The sequence below is a fragment of the Microchirus variegatus genome (assembly GCF_963457635.1).
Source record: "Microchirus variegatus genome assembly, chromosome: 10".
In the NCBI taxonomy this organism is placed as follows: domain Eukaryota; kingdom Metazoa; phylum Chordata; class Actinopteri; order Pleuronectiformes; family Soleidae; genus Microchirus; species Microchirus variegatus.
The window spans coordinates 3,147,994-3,168,546 of NC_139811.1; the positions used below are offsets into that span (position 1 = coordinate 3,147,994).

At 38.8% G+C, this 20,553-nt stretch overlaps 1 protein-coding gene across 1 annotated transcript; it reads right to left on the reverse strand.

Moving 5' to 3' along the window:
• Positions 1–947: 947 nt before the first annotated feature.
• fam83fa (family with sequence similarity 83 member Fa) lies at positions 948–20,266 on the reverse strand (the record flags this gene model as incomplete). The annotated part of the gene is made up of 5 exons (XM_083896204.1): positions 948–997; positions 3,158–3,966; positions 6,545–6,666; positions 8,570–8,737; positions 19,793–20,266. The coding sequence occupies 5 exons, from the start codon at positions 20,264–20,266 to the stop codon at positions 948–950; spliced, it is 1,623 nt and encodes a 540-aa protein (XP_083752330.1).
• Positions 20,267–20,553: the final 287 nt, after the last annotated feature.

Below are 20,553 nucleotides of genomic sequence, written 5' to 3' on the forward strand. Positions count from 1 at the left end.
TTGGCAGCCAGTCTGTTGGAGGTTATTTAGAATAGCTCACTATTTGGCAGCCAGTGAGTTGGTGGATATATGTAACAGCTCATTATTTAGCAGTCAGTCTGTTGGTGGACATATGTAGAATAGCACATTATTTGGCAGCCAGTCCATTGGTGGATATTCCAGAGAGAATGTTTTTATGTATTTTTGTCACTGTGTGTCACTATAAGGAGTAATATTGTATATATATGTTACCTAGAAATGTTTATATATTTACCGTACAATATGTGCGTTTGTTTCATACATGAAGAGTGAATGTGTCCTAGGACATGGAAGTATTTTGTAATATTAATATTCATGTACAATATTAATCATAATTCATATAAAAAAACAACAAATTAAGAAACAACCTTTATTTATTTTCTACATTTTTCTTACAAAAACTGATCATTTGCATCTCAAGAGGTTCAAGGATTCACATTTAATCATTTTTCAGTTTCGCTTGGATTAAAAAAACACACACACACACAATCCCACAGTGCACACACACACACACACGCACAGCAGGACTGTGTCATCGCTGCATTATTCAGTCTGCACAACACACACTTCTTCTGTTTCCACGAGTCGCCTGTAAGGTGAGACTCACTTTTACTGTCTCCATAGCAACCAGAGGAGCCATGTCATCCACGGTGACTCCGCGGCAACTTTGTTTTGTTTTGAGGTTTCAAACAAACAAATGTCACATATAATAATAATAAAAAAAAAGAAACACTTTTGACTGAAAAATAATTTAAAATATAGAAAAACAACAGCTGTGGAATCTCCTTCAGCACTTTGGCTGCAGCGTTAATAGGTTTTTCTCGGTTGTCCTTAGACATTTCGCACAAATTTGAGGACGAGCAGAGACGCTGGTGTAAAGACACAGTTTGAACGTCACGTCGTCTCATGACAAAACTCCAGTTTCCTCCTCAGGACTGGATGCAGTTCTTCTTATGATGCCGCCGGCGGCTTTTCAGTCCTGTTCAAAAACACAAAACAGTTTATTAGTCATTTAAAAACTCCTTTTCACAGGACGATAACTGACGATGTGACGATAATTTACATCATCACATTGAAAATCACAGACGTTATGAGTCCAGTACGAAGTGAAAGCTAAGCTTTCCCATAGCTTTCCATTCGAATGGAGTTCTTTCGTAACCGCTAACTAGGCTAACAGCTACTTTTGTCCTACTTCCTATATTTCACCTTTCAAACTGTAAAGCTAGAACCAGTCTGTAGCTAAACACAAACAAGAGCCGCCATCTTTGTGCACATTTTGTTAGCTATCGGAGTTTAGCAGAGCAGCCTCTCATCGCTGGCAACATAGCAAGAGATGCTAATGTTGCTAAAAATGACAGTGATGTAATGTAGTATTTGTACAATGTTGTTAAGATTGTTTACTCTTTTTTCACAGTAACATTAACTGTGTCAACATAAGACTGCAGCCGACAGCTATTTAGTTTAGCTTAGCATAATTACTAACCCCTTTTCTTTCTTTTTTTTTTACAGCTAAGCTGAATACATTATATCAACAAATCTGGGAATTGCAAAGCCTTGACACAGCTTTTCTTATTCTATTTTAGCATTTGGTTCAGCTCTGATTTTGTTTTGTTTTTAAATATTATTAAATAAGTAATTGTTTTGGTATTGATAAGTTGATAAGTTGAACTGAATAAATAGCTAGCTATTCTTGTTTCAACTGCTAAAAAGTACATTTACCCTGGCGCAAAATAATGTGAACTAAACTTGACAACTCTAAAACATAGCAACCATTAATGTGGTTAAATAAGAGTCATTATTATTTTAATAATTTGTGGAGTCATGCACAGCGCTTGTGTTGAGTGACGGAAGGAGTCGGAAAGTTTGTTTATACTCTCGTTGTTCCCGGGGACCTGTAACGGAGCACTCACTTCCGCTTTCCCCGGGAGGCAAACATGAGAGGAAACTGGACGCGTCGTATCTCCACTGCGCCTCTCTTGTCTGCCATGTGCAGGTCAGTAAACGCAGCAATAGCCATAAATAAATATGTTTAAAAGTACTCGTTTGTTAACGGGCGTGTTGTCATAAAGTCTGACGCGCTCTGAAGCGTTTTATTTACTCGTAAAGACACAGAAATGTAGTCGCGTTTTCCGGCGCGGCCGCCATTTTGTGTCAAACGCTGCCATAACAGAACATAAATGTTTGTGTGTGCTCCTGTAAACTGTGAATATGTTGGAGGAAAATCAGTAAATGTTTGTCTATTTTGAACACGTGGTACATTTAAATACTGACTTTCATCATTTTATGTAACATAAATGTTCATGTTTTAATATTGTTAAGAACTGAGCTGATTATTTCATGCCAGTGTGTTTGAGTGGTTTGTATATTTTATGACCTAAAATATATTTTGATCACATACTCTTAAGATACAATATGTGGAAGGTGGGACGTTGTTTAAAGCCAGTTAAAAAAAAACTATTTTGGCTGTTGTTTACAAAATCAGGGTCAGCCATCTTGTTTATTTGTTTGTGTTTCGTTTCACTTTAAATCTAAGGGGAATAAATAATAAAATGAAAGTAAAACTTTCTCTGTCTTTTGTAGATTGTCATAAATTTACACCCAAGCTTTGATGACCTGTTTTATGTAGTTAAAGGGATAGTTTGGAATTTTGGACATAAGACCTATTTTCCAACTCAGCCCGTGTGATGGAGACGTCTGGAGACGTTTTCAAGAAATTTCATTCAGTTCTTCTAGTTGCCGAGTTCGCTGGTGCTATGGCTAGCGCAAGTCAATGGTACCAGCTAGCATGGCATTAGAAACACTCATACCGACTTGCGCTAGCCATAGCACCAGCGAACTCGGCAACCAGAAGAACTGAATGAAATTTCTTAAAAACGTCTCCATCACACCGGCTGAATTGGAAAATAGGTCTTATGTCCAAAATTCCAAACTATCCCTTTAAACATTTACTGTATTCAATATTTCTATTGGAAATACTGTATATAATTGCATGACAGTGCAAATCTGGAAAATAATTGTCAAATAAATGGAGACAATCTGTCCTCGTCGCTTCTCCCGTACCCGCTCACTAAAGCTCACGCGATGCCCGTAACGTGGACATGTTCAGATCTCGACGACCCACAGACGCGTGACCACGTACCGTCTTCGTCTGCCGTGTTGATGGTCTGCAGGGACATGCTCCTCTGAATTAACTTTGAGGGCTTCTTGGTCTTGGACCTCGGCGGACCCGGTTTCTCCACGAGCTCGAACGAGTCCTCCAGCTCGCTCGCCGCCGCGGTGCCGTTGGCGTCCGACGCTCTCCAGGTGGAGGCGGGGCTCTGAGGAGTGACCACGCCTTCCTCGATCGTCTCTGTGCTCTGATGGGCTCCCTTGCCTTTCAGGAAGTGCCTGAAGGAGCTGCGCTGTTTTTTGAGGCCTGGCGACAGGTTCCTCTTGGAGGATCCCTTGCCGCCGCCGTCGTCGTCCTCCTCTGTGGGCGGACCAGGACTCTGAGGGGAAACCCTCTCCACCGTCTCCCTGCTGTCCCTGTGGACGTGAGGGAAGTTGCTCAGAAGGCCGTTCCTCTGCTTCAGTCCGTCCAGAGAGTCCGGCGGAGGACACGTGGAAAGGTCTTGTAGTGAACCCGTGAGGCCCGTACTGTTCCCAAAAACCAGAGAGTACTTAGGATTGTGGTATTTATGAGCCGGCACCTTCAGGCCGATCTGTTTGGCGTCTCCGACCGACACTTGGAAGCGAGACGTGGAGACGGGCAGCGGTACGATCTGCTCCACCTTTGGCTTCCTGATGGGCGTGGCCACGGGCGGCTTGGTGATGTTGAACTCCCTGTAGAGGTCGACCTGTTCAGACGCGGCGTACAGCTCCCTGAAGTCGTTATCGAAGAAGTCCACGATCTGTCCCGACATCACGGTGACGGTGTTCCTGTCGATGCGAGACGACATCCAGGTGAAGCTGGAAGAGGAAAAAGAAAAAACAGAGAGTGAAGCCCAACTTATACTCTACGCAGAGACTGTCGGAGAGCCTCTGCGTCGTCTCTGACTGCACGAAATATTTTTTAAGTGTCCGTCACTCCGTCAAGGGACAACGGAGACGGCAAGAGCTGCGATTGGTCCTCAGGACAGGCCGAGCTAACGCTGCTCTGTGCCGGCTCACAGTGCACACCGAGCGTCCACAGAGGCGGAGCTGATCACCGCCGACAACGTCACTGCCAAACTATAAATACGTCATATCCTAATACGCTCACTGTAGCCAAAAGCACAACAACCTCGCGTAGCGACCCCTACTGATCGGGCGGGAAATTGCAGCGCGTTACCGTCCACGACGCAGAAGTATGAAGGCTCGAGGGGTCTCCGTGGTTACGCGATCGGAGAAGTATCATGTGGCCTTGAGCGCGAACCAAAACTGTGGCGTTAAAAATAAACCTCGCTAAAGACGACACTGACAACGTCTCCCAGACATTTGAGTAAAAATATTGATGTCAGCAGTCGGGAAGTGCCTGACGTGACTCTTGCTGAAGTGAGAGATATGGAAAATGGAAATTTTATTGAATTTATCAAGATGACGGGAACATAACGACAGGTTTGCAAATGAGGAACACGGTGGTAAAAAGTGGAAAATTTGAATTCTAAAGGCTCCAAATATAGCCGCTTGTGAGCGAATTTTAAACCAAACTGGGATCTTTTAAAAAGATCAATTTGATGATCAAAATAGTTGACGAATAATTAAGTCATCAATTCATATTCTGTTAATTGCGGCAGCGCCCATTCACTTTGAGTGTTTATGAGTTTTCAGCTTCTTAAATGTGAACTTTAAAACAAAAATAAACAAATAAATCAATCAAAGTGAATCATTCTGGTTTGTGGACAAAAAAAACCCCAACATTTTCTGACATTTTCTGACCAAACAACTCTCTCCTGTACATTTGTTGTGAATGTTAAGTGTTAACAGATGTATGTGAGCTCATCGTTTGCCAAAGCCTTGTTTGTTATTTCAGAAAGCTTCTTGGCTTCTTGGCTCGGCGCGTTCTCTCCCACGTTGAACACGCGGCGTCTGCCAACATCGGTCGTAAAAACACGACAAGTTGATCCACAACGAGAGATAAAAGGTTTGCATTCAGTCTCAGCGGTACATGAAGAGCGAGCGCTGACAAAAAGGATTCCACTCGTGCATCGAGTGAAACGTATCAACATTCCTATCAAACCTGATGGACTGATAATTGAGGTGGCTGGTGCTTTTAATCTGAAGGGCTGCCTGTCACGTAACGTCTGGATCTGAGAGGCTTCATAGAAAAAAACAGTTATCAAAGCACACAGCAAACCTCTGAAAGGAATCATTTTAATGAATTTTAGAAATTCAGGAAATGATCCATTTGCCCTGATGCACTTTGACAGTGAACTGAGTTTCTTTGAAAAAATAAAAAGTGTCTCGGAATGACTTGAAATTTCCCATCACAATAGTCGGCATCGCCCTGAACAAGGATCAGTTGAAAATATTTGCAAACCTCTTAAGGAATAATTTTCATGAATTTTTGAAATTCAGGAAATGATCCATTTGCCCTGATGCACTTAAACAGTGAGCTGAGTTTCTTTGAAAAAATAAAAAGTATCTCGGAATTACCTGAAATTCACCATCATAATAGTCGGCATCACCCTGAACAAGGATCCGTTGAAAATATTTGCAAATCTCTTAAGGAATAATTTATATGAATTTTTGAAATTCAGGAAATGATCCATTTGCCTGATGCTCTGTGACAGTGAGCTGAGTTTCTTCGAAAAAACAAAAAGTATCTCGGAATGACTTGAAATTTACCATCATAATAGTCGGCATCGCCCTGAACAAGGATCCGTTGAAAATATTTGCAAATCTCTTAAGGAATAATTTATATGAATTTTTGAAATTCAGGAAATGATCCATTTGCCTGATGCTCTGTGACAGTGAGCTGAGTTTCTTCGAAAAAACAAAAAGTATCTCGGAATGACTTGAAATTTACCATCATAATAGTCGGCATCGCCCTGAACAAGGATCCGTTGAAAATATTTGCAAATCTCTTAAGGAATAATTTATATGAATTTTTGAAATTCAGGAAATGATCCATTTGCCTGATGCTCTGTGACAGTGAGCTGAGTTTCTTCGAAAAAACAAAAAGTATCTCGGAATGACTTGAAATTTACCATCATAATAGTCGGCATCGCCCTGAACAAGGATCAGTTGAAAATATTTGCAAATCTCTTAAGGAATGATTTATATGATTTTTTGATCCATTTGCCCTGATGCACTTTGACAGTGAGCTTCAAAAAAACAAAAAGTATCTCGGAATGACTTGAAATGTATTAATTGTGTTAGATGAGTCATGTGCTTTCAGGGCATCGCTGTGTGACTCACCTGTACGACCCGAACATGACTTTCTCTATGGACTTTGGTGTGAGAGAGTGAGTGGTTTAACAGTGAGATAAACCGCGGTGATCTTAACCTTGTGTTAATTTGCTTTTTGATGAGTCATGTGCTTTCAGGGCATCGCTGTGTGACTCACCTGTACGACCCGAACATGACTTTCTCCCCGTCCACCAGCATGTATTTGGAGCATAAAGATCCGGGCAGTTTTCCAAAGGACAGGGCCAGCCCTGCCCCGCTCAGCATACGCACACGCAGGTTCTGCGGAGAAAACACCCGCCTGATTACACATTTCCGTCCGTGTTAAAATCACACAGGTAAGCCTGAGCAAACGGTCTCCGCCACAGCGACCAAACATCCCACGCTACACCACCAACAAATGGTGGAGTTAATGCCAAATCAAACTGCACTGTCACGCCATGCAGCGCTAAGTCAACGTTCTAAACAGTGGAATGGAAAGACACAAACACGTTGGCCACAGGTGTTTAGTTTAAGGACGAAAAGGAGGATGTAAATAGTGAGTATGGACACACTGGGAGGAGGCTTCCCTTCCCTCCGCCGTCAACCCTGAAGCATCGAGTTACGCTCTCTGGATCTGTTTCTCAGGCTCTTTGAATGTCCGTTTGTAAGAAGTAAGAGTAACGGAGCCCACTGCTCTGAAAAGGCCTTTCACAGACTTATCAACCGACACCGCCGCAGTCAAACGCTCCAGTTCAACGACACCGCGGCGACAAAACTCTGAATACAGCAGATAAGGCTGGCTATTGTTGTCCCCGAGGAGGTAGAATAACAGTGAACTACTGTTCAATTTACTTCTACATCATTTCTCAGGATGTGCAATATTAATAAATGTTCATTTAGGCCCTTTAAAGAATAATAAACTCAGCTTTTTAGCTTTGAATAGTAAAATAATATCCAATATTTTAGCATTTAATATTACAGTCTTTTTTTTTTTTTTTCTTGATTATTAATACTGACATCAAGGCATTTACCTTAACTACTCCAAATGGTTGCTCACAGGCTATTAGCAACTAGTTAACTGTTAGAAAACTGTTTCTCATTGGCTGTTAACCAACTAATTATTTGTTAGCTAACTTGTCACTCATAAGTTGATAGCCATCTATTCATTTTTGAGCAAAATTGTTACTCATTAGCTGTCGGCTACTTAATAATCAGCAAAGATGATTACACGTTAGCAGATAGCTAACACGTGATCTGTTAGCAAACTGGTTTCTCATTAGTTTCTCATTGGATTCTCATTGGTTTCTCATTTACCTTAACTACTCCAAATGATTGCTTACAGGCTATTAGCAAATTGTTAACTGTTAGAAAACTGGTTTCTCATTGGCTGTTAGCTAACAAATAATTAGTTAGCTAGCTTGTCACTCATAAGTTGATAACCATCTATTCATTAAGCAAAATTGTTACTCATTAGCTGATGGCTACCTAATAATCAGATGATTGCACGTTAGCAGATAGCTAACACGTGATCTGTTAGCATTCAAGTTAGTTTTTGAAAACACAATTGTGACTCCTTTGCGCTTCGCTAACTTTTTATTTGTATGCTAACTAACCTAAGTGCTTAATTAGCCGTTAGCCAACCATTCCAAGTGATTATCTGTTGACCGAGTGTCGTCAGCTATATAACAACGTTAGCTTGATTACATTTAGCTTATTAGCCAACAACCTGTAACGACCTCAGCACTATGATGCACTTCAGGCTAATTTCTTGTTATTGTTGATTATGGGATGGTTGTTCATCGTTATTTAAAATGGCATCTTTTGCTGGGCTTTCATGACACAAACATAGGTTATATTTACCTTTTTGAATAAAAAAACCAAAATTAAAACTAAGCATTTACAAACAAAATTAAAACTAGCAAAGCCACTCTGACTAATTAAAATGTCAAAACTAACTAAAAATCCCAAACTAATCTAACCTCCTCTGGCGCTACATTTTTCTTAAATCCGACACACTCTCCGCAGTCACTGCCGTTGTTTACAGCAGCCGTCGCAGCGCTGACCCACTTTAGGCGCTTTCCCTCAAACATCCCCGTGTTGATTTGCTCTTTGTGTGCTGTGTAAACGCTGTGTAAACGCTGTGTAAACGCTGTGTAAACGTCGTGTCACGCCGTCTCCGCTGTTTGCCGAGCTCAGTCCTCACCCTCAGATGCACCGCAGTGACCTGCAGACGAGCACACATGTCCAGGAAGTAGGGCACTCCCTGGGCCTCCAGCACGGCGTAGACGGCCACGCCGCGTCGCGACGAGGCGTCCAGCAGGTCCTGGAGGATCTGCATGTCTGTCAGCAGGTCCATGACGATGGCGACGACCTGCAGAAGACAAGGATGTGTTGATCAAAGAGGAAATGTCACTTCTCTCTCCACGAGATGTAAATCGCTCACTCCCTGCACCAAAGTCCATTCAAAACAATCTGCGATTTTACATCACAGCACACAGAAGTTGTTGATCCATTTTGGTCTCCACCAGTTCAAGCTCAGATTTTTTCGTGACTTGTTTGAAAGTATTAGCCGATATTCATACGATGTCTTTTTGCCGATATCCGATATATAACGTTGTTGTGAAAGTGTTCGGGCTGATACCAAATCCTGGAAATATTCGGTTTTCCCTGCGTTCAGCTGCACAGGTTTTTTTAGTCTCTTCTGTCGTGAAATCAACGCAACATTTTTCGTTTGTTCACTGGCGTCAATTTTTCGTTTTAATCGTTTTATGGCCGTCACGATATTCAGAATTGTGACAACAAATGTTCGATGAGTGAGTTCTTCCGACCCTTTTTCCAAGATAACTTTCACTATCTGGCCGTTATTCTAGCGTTTATTTAATCACGGTGCTGAGACGGTTGCTGACGCGGCGGTCAACCTCGTCTGTGATTGGACGGCCGTTCCCGCTGAAGTCCTGAGGTTCTCCCGTAATGAAGAGTAGCTGCAACTGACGATTATTTTCATAATCGATTAATCTGCCGATTATTTTTACAATGAATCGATTCATCGTTTGGTCCACAAAATGTCAGAACACGCTAAAGAGAACGTCGATCAGTGTCTTTGTTTTGGTCCACAAACCAAAATGATTCAGTTTTTAATGATTTCTTTGTAGATGGAGCAAAGATATGATAAAAAATATTCACATTTAAGAAGCTAAAACAATCAGAAATCTTGTTTTAATCATGAAAAAAGCTTCAAACTGATTCATCGATTATGAAAATAGTTGACGATTAATTTAGTAATCGGTTAATAATCGGTATCTGGTATCCATACATCCATCTTCTATCTCCAGTCCATAGTTTTGGAATTTTCTAGATATCACACACGGTCTCTCGGAGTTACGGTAATAAGAAGAACGCCAAATCCTGTGTGCGACGACACGATTGTCAGGGTTAAACGTGGCTGTCGGGCGGTTTAAACGCCTTTTAATTCACGTAAACGGCCCTTTTTTATATTAGAAGAAGCGATAATTTCCCCCCCCCCCCGAGGGAGTCGTAGAACGCCACGATGGCTCCTCAAATGTTCAGATTCTCACCAGGAAAAGCCTGAACTTTGCCTTGAAAGAGATCACTCGCACGTGTTTGTGCGAGTAGAGACAGAAAAACCACAAAGTACAAAAGGAAACGACGATGATTCAGACGCTTTCACCTTTCATTCATTTGTTTTCATATGTTGGGGAAGATTAAGGCTGTGACGCTACGCCTCGTGACCACGTCAAACCTGTTGGGACACTGGCATTAATACTCCCGACAGCTTTATTAGGTAAACGTTCAGCACCACGCCCACTGCCGGTAAAGCTGTAAGACAATAACACCCGATTGTTGTTTTGATAGGACATGTAAGCCCATCATCATTTACAGAGAAAGTTACGCTCCACGCTCTTCACTTCGACTTGTTTTTCCAGTCGGTGAAGACAGAGAAGTGAAGACGCTCTGAGCTGACATTCAAACGGCCAAGTCTGCGTTTACCGAGCCTTAGATAACGGTACGAGGTCCGACGACCTGCGGGAGAAACCAAATCCGGTCACAAGACACAAGAACGTGGCCGTATTTTTTTTTTTTACAGTTCACACACTGTATATTTAACTGTATATTTAAAGCTCCCATAGAGTGGGAGCTTTAAATATACACATATATGTGAGTTATGGAGGTCTACTTACACACATTAACTTGTTTTTATGGTCAAAAACCTCCGAGTCGCTGTAAACGAGCCTATATAAATCTCTCCTCACTGAAGCTCTCCTCAGCCGCGCTGTTTCAGACTGAAATCTCACCCCCAGGAGACAGACTGTGTTGTGATTGGCTAATGCCTGGAAGTGAGGTAATCAGCACATAAGCTCTCAGAAGCACAGCCCCCCCTTCTGGAACGGTGGATGAACTGTAGGGATGTGAATCTCTGGGTGGCTCACGATTCGATTAGAAATCGATTATCGTTTCAACTGATTCGATTCAACCGATTCTCGATTCAAAAACTGATACAATGCATAGTGTGTTCAGGCAAATTATGGCATCAAAACAATAGAGTTTGTATAAGATAATGTGATAATGTGATCACACAAAGGCAAACTTAAGACAAAAGTTAACATTTATTCATTCAAAACAAGTAAAAACTTACTGACTGTACAAAATAAATAACTTGCATGAATAAAAGCTTAGACTAGCTGCCTTTTTCTCCCAGAAGTAACAAAAATAAACTGTACACAAATAACACAAACGGGTTTTTTGTGTGGTTTTTCAAAATAAAAACTAATAAAATATTTTTTTTCAAAATTAGATTTTTGAAGTTTATGAATTGATTCATAATCGTGGATGATCAGAATCGACCCCCACCCTCCCCCCCCCCCCCCCCCCCCCCCACCCCTAATGCACTGCCACTCATTATCAAAACATTGTTTTAACAATGTTTAAAAATGGCTTCGTCACGACTTCCCGTCGCAGTCACTTTTACGACCTTTGACCCGGAGTCAGAAGACACCGTCGCTCTTGGAACGAGAAATCCAGAAATGCTGTTTGCGTAACCGGACCGGGTTTTTCCCAGAGATCTCGCTGAGCCAGAGATTTCAATACAACACAGCGTTCTCAGCAGTGGCTGAACTGATTGTTTATGGTCTCATGAACGAGGTCATGTCGCAGATACACACACAAAAAAAACAGGGTTAATTGGTGTTTATATGGGAGCTTTAAACTTAAAGAACCGTGTACAGGAGCGCTCACTCGGGTATTTATTTATTGATCTTTTTTTCATATCTGCGAGGTGAATTCAGAGCCGTCATGTGAGGACGCGTCCGTTTCCTCGTTGCAGGTGTGGTTTTATAGTGTTTAGTGAACAGCGTCCAAACAAGTTCCCTGGCAGACAAAACACACACACACACACACACACACACACACACACACGTGTTGTGTTTGTCTTAATGTCGTTGTGGAGATGTAAACCATATGTGTGTGTGCGTGTGTGTGTGCGTGTGCGTGTGCGTGCGTGTGTGGTCTCTGCAGACCTGGCCTGAAATCAGCTGACATGAACCAATATTTGACTTCCATAACTCACATGACCGCTCTGCACATGGCTCCACTCGCTTGCTTGTTAAATATGAATTAAACATGGATCGACAACATTTAAAAAAAAAAGTGACGCTTCTTTCATTTTAAGCACAATTATTTGTGTTATAGCAGAATTTGAGCACATTTATAGTGAATTCCATAGTTTCTAGCACACGTAAACCACCTTCGTTTAAAGAAATAAAGCCATATCGCGCAGCCTTAGCGGAGATGATCGTTTCTTTACAACCATTTTCTGCCTCCCAGAGTTTGAATATGCCAGCTTGTGTGTCTGTGTGTGATGATTTGAATTTTCGGATACCGACATGCACAAACACCGCGTTGGCAGGTACTTGGCAGCTCTCCAGCGGTGGATGATTGACTTCACCTGAAGAGAAGCCGTGTCAGCACATTACTCAGTCAGAGAGCGTCTGTAAACGGCCTGTAAAGACGGTTCGTATACGCGTGTTTTTTACGGTTAATTATTTACAGATAACGCACGGCTACAGTTAAAGAGACGCAGTGTCCATTAACGCACCAGTTATCGCGACAACAAATGTAACACAAATACAAATCAAAACTGTTCTCATTGACCGTTAATTTGTGATTATTTTGTGACAAAGGCCCGCCTCGAGCTAACGTTTAACTAACTTTAAATGTCAACAATGTCACCTTTTAGCTAAGATTTAGCAAACTTTTATCTATCTATCTATCTATCTATCTATCTATCTATCTATCTATCTATCTATCTATCTATCTATCTATCTATCTATCTATCTATCTATCTATCTATCTATAAGTTGGCTAAACATTAGCTAAAGGCGGGCTAATGTCATGAAATCATCATGATCTATCTCGATAGATATTGGTGGATAGGAATTTCATCTTTTAGCTAAGATTTAGCTAGCTAGACTTTACTTTTGTATATATATGTATGTATTTGTATACATAATTTAATTTATTATGATTTTGTGACATTAGCCCGCCTCTAGCTAATGTTTAGCTAACTCTAAATTCAACAATGTCACCTTTTAGCTAAGATTTAGCAAACTTTTATCTATCTATCTATCTATCTATCTATCTATCTATCTATCTATCTATCTATCTATCTATCTATCTATCTATCTATCTATCTATAAGTTGGCTAAACATTAGCTAAAGGCGGGCTAATGTCATGAAATCATCATGATCTATCTCGATAGATATGGGTGGATAGGAATTTCATCTTTTAGCTAAGATTTAGCTAGCTAGACGTTTACTTTTGTATATATATGTATGTTTATGTATACATAATTTAATTTATTATGATTTTGTGACATTAGCCCGCCTCTAGCTAACGTTTAGCTAACTAAATTCAACAATGTCACCTTTTAGCTAAGATTTAGCAAACTTTTATCTATCTATCTATCTATCTATCTATCTATCTATCTATCTATCTATCTATCTATCTATCTATCTATCTATCTATAAGTTTGCTAAACATTAGCTAAAGGTGGGCTAATGTCATGAAATCATCATGATCTATCTCGATAGATATTGGTGGATAGAAATTTCATCTTTTAGCTAAGATTTAGCTAGCTAGACGTGTACTTTTGTATATATATGTATGTATATGTATACATAATTTAATTTATTATGATTTTGTGACATTAACCCGCCTCTAGCTAACGTTTAGCTAACTCTAAATTCAACAATGTCACCTTTTAGCTAAGATTTAGCAAACTTTTATCTATCTATCTATCTATCTATCTATCTATCTATCTATCTATCTATCTATCTATCTATCTATCTATCTATCTATCTATCTATCTATCTATCTATCTATAAGTTGGCTAAACATTAGCTAAAGGCGGGCTAATGTCATGAAATCATCATGATCTATTTCGATAGATATGGGTGGATAGGAATTTCATCTTTTAGCTAAGATTTAGCTAGCTTGACGTTTACTTTTGTATATATATGTATGTATATGTATACATAATTTAATTTATTATGATTTTGTGACATTACCCGCCTCTAGCTAACGTTTAGCTAACTCTAAATTCAACAATGTCACCTTTTAGCTAAGATTTAGCAAACTTTTATCTATCTATCTATCTATCTATCTATCTATCTATCTATCTATCTATCTATCTATCTATCTATCTATCTATCTATCTATCTATCTATAAGTTGGCTAAACATTAGCTAAAGGCGGGCTAATGTCATGAAATCATCATGATCTATCTCGATAGATATTGGTGGATAGGAATTTCATCTTTTAGCTAAGATTTAGCTAGCTAGACGTTTACTTTTGTATATATATGTATGTATATGTATACATAATTTAATTTATTATGATTTTGTGACATTAGCCCGCCTCGAGCTAACGTTTAGCTAACTCTAAATTCAACAATGTCACCTTTTAGCTAAGATTTAGCAAACTTTTATCTATCTATCTATCTATCTATCTATCTATCTATCTATCTATCTATCTATCTATCTATCTATCTATCTATCTATCTATCTATCTATCTATCTATCTATCTATCTATCTATCTATCTATCTATAAGTTGGCTAAACATTAGCTAAAGGCGGGCTAATGTCATGAAATCATCATGATCTATCTCGATAGATATTGGTGGATAGGAATTTCATCTTTTAGCTAAGATTTAGCTAGCTAGACGTTTACTTTTGTATATATATGTATGTATATGTATACATAATTTAATTTATTATGATTTTGTGACATTAACCCGCCTCTAGCTAACGTTTAGCTAACTCTAAATTCAACAATGTCACCTTTTAGCTAAGATTTAGCAAACTTTTATCTATCTATCTATCTATCTATCTATCTATCTATCTATCTATCTATCTATCTATCTATCTATCTATCTATCTATCTATCTATCTATCTATCTATCTATAAGTTGGCTAAACATTACCTAAAGGCGGGCTAATGTCATGAAATCATCATGATCTATCTCGATAGATATGGGTGGATAGGAATTTCATCTTTTAGCTAAGATTTAGCTAGCTAGACGTTTACTTTTGTATATATATGTATGTATATGTATACATAATTTAATTTATTATGATTTTGTGACATTAGCCCGCCTCTAGCTAATGTTTAGCTAACTCTAAATTCAACAATGTCACCTTTTAGCTAAGATTTAGCAAACTTTTATCTATCTATCTATCTATCTATCTATCTATCTATCTATCTATCTATCTATCTATCTATCTATCTATCTATCTATCTATCTATCTATCTATCTATCTATAAGTTGGCTAAACATTAGCTAAAGGCGGGCTAATGTCATGAAATCATCATGATCTATCTCGATAGATATGGGTGGATAGGAATTTCATCTTTTAGCTAAGATTTAGCTAGCTAGACGTTTACTTTTGTATATATATGTATGTTTATGTATACATAATTTAATTTATTATGATTTTGTGACATTAGCCCGCCTCTAGCTAACGTTTAGCTAACTAAATTCAACAATGTCTCCTTTTAGCTAAGATTTAGCAAACTTTTATCTATCTATCTATCTATCTATCTATCTATCTATCTATCTATCTATCTATCTATCTATCTATCTATCTATCTATCTATCTATCTATCTATCTATAAGTTTGCTAAACATTAGCTAAAGGTGGGCTAATGTCATGAAATCATCATGATCTATCTCGATAGATATTGGTGGATAGAAATTTCATCTTTTAGCTAAGATTTAGCTAGCTAGACGTGTACTTTTGTATATATATGTATGTATATGTATACATAATTTAATTTATTATGATTTTGTGACATTAACCCGCCTCTAGCTAACGTTTAGCTAACTCTAAATTCAACAATGTCACCTTTTAGCTAAGATTTAGCAAACTTTTATCTATCTATCTATCTATCTATCTATCTATCTATCTATCTATCTATCTATCTATCTATCTATCTATCTATCTATCTATCTATCTATCTATCTATCTATCTATCTATCTATCTATCTATCTATAAGTTGGCTAAACATTAGCTAAAGGCGGGCTAATGTCATGAAATCATCATGATCTATTTCGATAGATATGGGTGGATAGGAATTTCATCTTTTAGCTAAGATTTAGCTAGCTTGACGTTTACTTTTGTATATATATGTATGTATATGTATACATAATTTAATTTATTATGATTTTGTGACATTAGCCCGCCTCTAGCTAACGTTTAGCTAACTCTAAATTCAACAATGTCACCTTTTAGCTAAGATTTAGCAAACTTTTATCTATCTATCTATCTATCTATCTATCTATCTATCTATCTATCTATCTATCTATCTATCTATCTATCTATCTATCTATCTATCTATCTATCTATCTATCTATCTATCTATCTATCTATCTATCTATCTATAAGTTGGCTAAACATTAGCTAAAGGCGGGCTAATGTCATGAAATCATCATGATCTATCTCGATAGATATTGGTGGATAGGAATTTCATCTTTTAGCTAAGATTTAGCTAGCTAGACGTTTACTTTTGTATATATATGTATGTATATGTATACATAATTTAATTTATTATGATTTTGTGACATTAGCCCGCCTCGAGCTAACGTTTAGCTAACTCTAAATTCAACAATGTCACCTTTTAGCTAAGATTTAGCAAACTTTTATCTATCTATCTATCTATCTATCTATCTATCTATCTATCTATCTATCTATCTATCTATCTATCTATCTATCTATCTATCTATCTATCTATCTATCTATCTATCTATCTATCTATAAGTTGGCTAAACATTAGCTAAAGGCGGGCTAATGTCATGAAATCATCATGATCTATCTCGATAGATATTGGTGGATAGGAATTTCATCTTTTAGCTAAGATTTAGCTAGCTAGACGTTTACTTTTGTATATATATGTATGTATATGTATACATAATTTAATTTATTATGATTTTGTGACATTAGCCCGCCTCCAGCTAACGTTTAGCTAACTCTAAATTCAACAATGTCACCTTTTAGCTAAGATTTAGCAAACTTTTATCTATCTATCTATCTATCTATCTATCTATCTATCTATCTATCTATCTATCTATCTATCTATCTATCTATCTATCTATCTATCTATCTATCTATCTATCTATCTATCTATAAGTTGGCTAAACATTAGCTACATATTTTTATATATATATATATATATATATATATATATATATAAACCTCCTCACATTCCAGTTGTAACCTGTGGCGTTTTTTTTTCTTTTTAGCTTAACCTTTTTTTTTTTGCATTCCTGAGCGTTCAAATAACGAGTGAAAATGTCAGAAACGAGTCGACGAGTCTCGTCCAGAACCAAACCCTGACTCAGCGCCGGTGGGTTTTTTTTACGAGAGGCAGAACAAGTCGCGACGTGCCGCTGACCTATTTAACAACAGCTCCACGTCAGAGTCACATGACACTCGGCTTCGTTCGAACTTGTTCAAAAACTCCATTCAAAATTCAAACTTGGTGGCGTCCGATGGGTGCGGTTGGCACGTCGGTGAGGAAACTCCACGTGTGGACACGGTTTGACGCTCGTGTCTTTATTTGACTTAAGCGCTTTGAAAAATGATTTTATAATCACTCCTGTGTTGAGAAGGCGATGGAGAATGCCCCCGAAGACATTTAAAACTCTAAAAATATAAACAAGTGTCTGTGACATTCAAACCAGAGACGAGATCTGGGCTTAATGTCGTCATATCGCGATAAAACTATCTGCGGTGACTTTTCCTGCTTTTAAAAGCTGTTGCGTTGTGTGTATATATATTGGTTAAACAAATACTTATGCCTAAATATTTGCATGATAGCTGAATTTGACCATATTTATATTCAGTGTCTTTGTTTCTAAGCAGTGGTGGAAGAAGTACTGAATCTCAGTACTTAAAAAAAAAGTACAAATAACCAAAGAAATATTTACTTTAGTAAAAATACCAAAATGACAACCCTACTTAAGTAAAAGCAAAAAGTACCTGATTTTAAACGTACTTTAAGTATTAAAAGTAAAAGTACTTGCATAATGATTAATTCTCTTAATGTCTATATTCTAAAAAAAACCAGACTGTGGCATTTTAATTAAAATATAATGTGCCTAATGTGTTAAATATCAACAACGTTACATTCCACCACCGTTTCTAAACATCTTTCGTTTTGCATTAAAACGCCAAAGAAAAGTTCAGTCTCCCGCCACTAGGGGACAACATCTAGTCGACTCCAAACGCCATTATTTATTGTTAACTGGACGCTCCAAGTTTAATGTAATTGGACACCACATTTAATTTAATTGGACGCTCTAAATTGACTCCTGCCACTAGGGGGCCACATCCAGTCTACTCCGAGTGACGATCCCAAGCCTGAATAAATGGGTCGGTTGCGTCAGGAACGACACCTGGCATAAAAATTGCTCCGCCAAAGCAAATATGCTGTTCATCCACTGTGGCGCCCCCTAGAGACTGTAAAGAGACAATTGCTTTGATTTAAACATTTTTTTTATAAAAAATTGGCTGAAAAAAAACTGAGCGACACATTTCTAATCCCAGGTGTGTTGGCCGTCACGTGATCGTCTGTGGAACCAATCGTCTCCCAGACATCAGAGCTGACATTTGGCCTCAGGCCAAGTAGGTCAACAACACGAGGAGCGACCTTTACCGCGCTGACACTTCTTTATCTCCACAGTAGCGCCGCGCGTGACGATGAACGAGTTAATGTGTAAAACGCCCTGTGGAGACGTTTGTCGACCAGATTTCAACAAACAAACAAACAAACAAACAAACAAACTTTTCTTCGACAAAATATTCAATTAACTCAGATTTTTTCCCCCTCCATACCGTTCATTTTCACCCGGTCCCTACATACGAGTTCTGTGGAGAACATTGTTGATTTATTTAATCAGTTCTTTACCTACGAGTCAAGGCTTTTCTTTACCATTTACTTCGGAAGTCGGAGCTGGGAGTGACCGCGTTCCAGACGGAAGTCGGAGAAAAACAATCAGTCGATAGCAAAATCGGTCGTACTATGTGTACGACAAAAGTTTTTCCGAGTTTCCAAGTTGGAAATCCGAGTTCCGAAATCCGAGGAAGTTGGACTAATTCCAAATTCCGACAAAGATTGTGAGGAAGGCAGAAGTGGACACGGTGTATATGTATGTATGTGTGTGTATGTATATCTATATATGTATGTATGTATACATGTATGTATGTATGTATGTATATGTATATCTTTATATGTATGTATGTGTGTATGTATATATGTATGTATGTGTATGTATGTATATCTATATATGTATGTATGTGTGTATGTATGTATGTGTATGTATATCTATATATGCATGTATGTATACATGTATGTATGTATATATGTGTGTTTGTGTATATATATGTATGTATGTATATGTATATCTATATATGTATGTATGTATATATATGTATACATGTATGTATTTATGTATGTATATATATATATATGTGTATATATATATATATGTGTATATATATATATATATATATATGTGTGTATATATATATATATGTATATACTACTTTTATATATGTTTATAACTGTTTTGATGGCGAATTTATTGTTTTGACGTTGAATTTTGACAAATTCTCTGATTTTACAGCTTCTGAAGTGTGAATATTCCAGTATTTATTAAGGAACAAATAAATGATTAAAACTTTTAATTTTGGTTTGTGGACAAAAATGAGTCATTTGAAATTAAGGTGATTATTTTGAGGTGATGAAAACTTTCTGGACCAAAACCGTGAGAAAACAATCTGCAGGTTACACTGTTATTAAAAAGTAATAAACAAGGTCATAATTGTTGGGGTGTGTTTGTTTTCCAGACCTTGTGTGACTCCTGGATCAGTCTCCTCACCACCTCTTTGATGTGTGGACCGGGTTCTTTGGGCGGGTGGGTGTACACGGAGACCCGGGTCACCCCCTTGTAGACGCCGCTGCTGCCGGACCAGCCCAGGTCCAGGGACGGGACCTCGGTGTCGGACATCTGGGGCCAGTATGTGGAGTGGACCCCGGAGTCCGCGCTGGAGGACTCCTTGGACTTGTCGTGCTCGCCGGCCTCGGAGTCGCTGTCCGTGTCGAACTCGTGGAAGGTCTTGCGGATGGTCTTCACCTCCCGGGCGGACAGGAAGTCCTTGACGTTGTCCTCCTTCAGGCGCATCTTGAAGGCGCCGTCGCCGTTGCGGAGGAGCTGCTCCAGAGCCGCGCGCTGCTCCTCGCTGTAGTAGAACTCGGGTCTGGACTCCGGGATCTTCTCGTTGACGTGTTCGTCGTCCATGCACAGCAGCTGAGACTCGGCCATGACAGGTGTCCACGTCCCGCAGCGGCCCCGGTGCTTCTGTGACTGACTTGCGCCAGGTACGGACGCTCAGGTGAAGACACGGGGAAGGGGGCGGGGCCTCAAAGCCTTTCAAAAATCAAGCTGCGTTTATTGTTCGAGAACTTCCTCCGAAACACCTTTCAAAATAAGACGAATGCTAAAAACAGGTTTTTTTTCCCCTAGCGTTTAAAGCTGCAGTCTGTAACTTTTGTTGACGTTGTCATTTAAATCTTCCTCAAATTTTGTATGATATTTTCAAAATAAAAGAG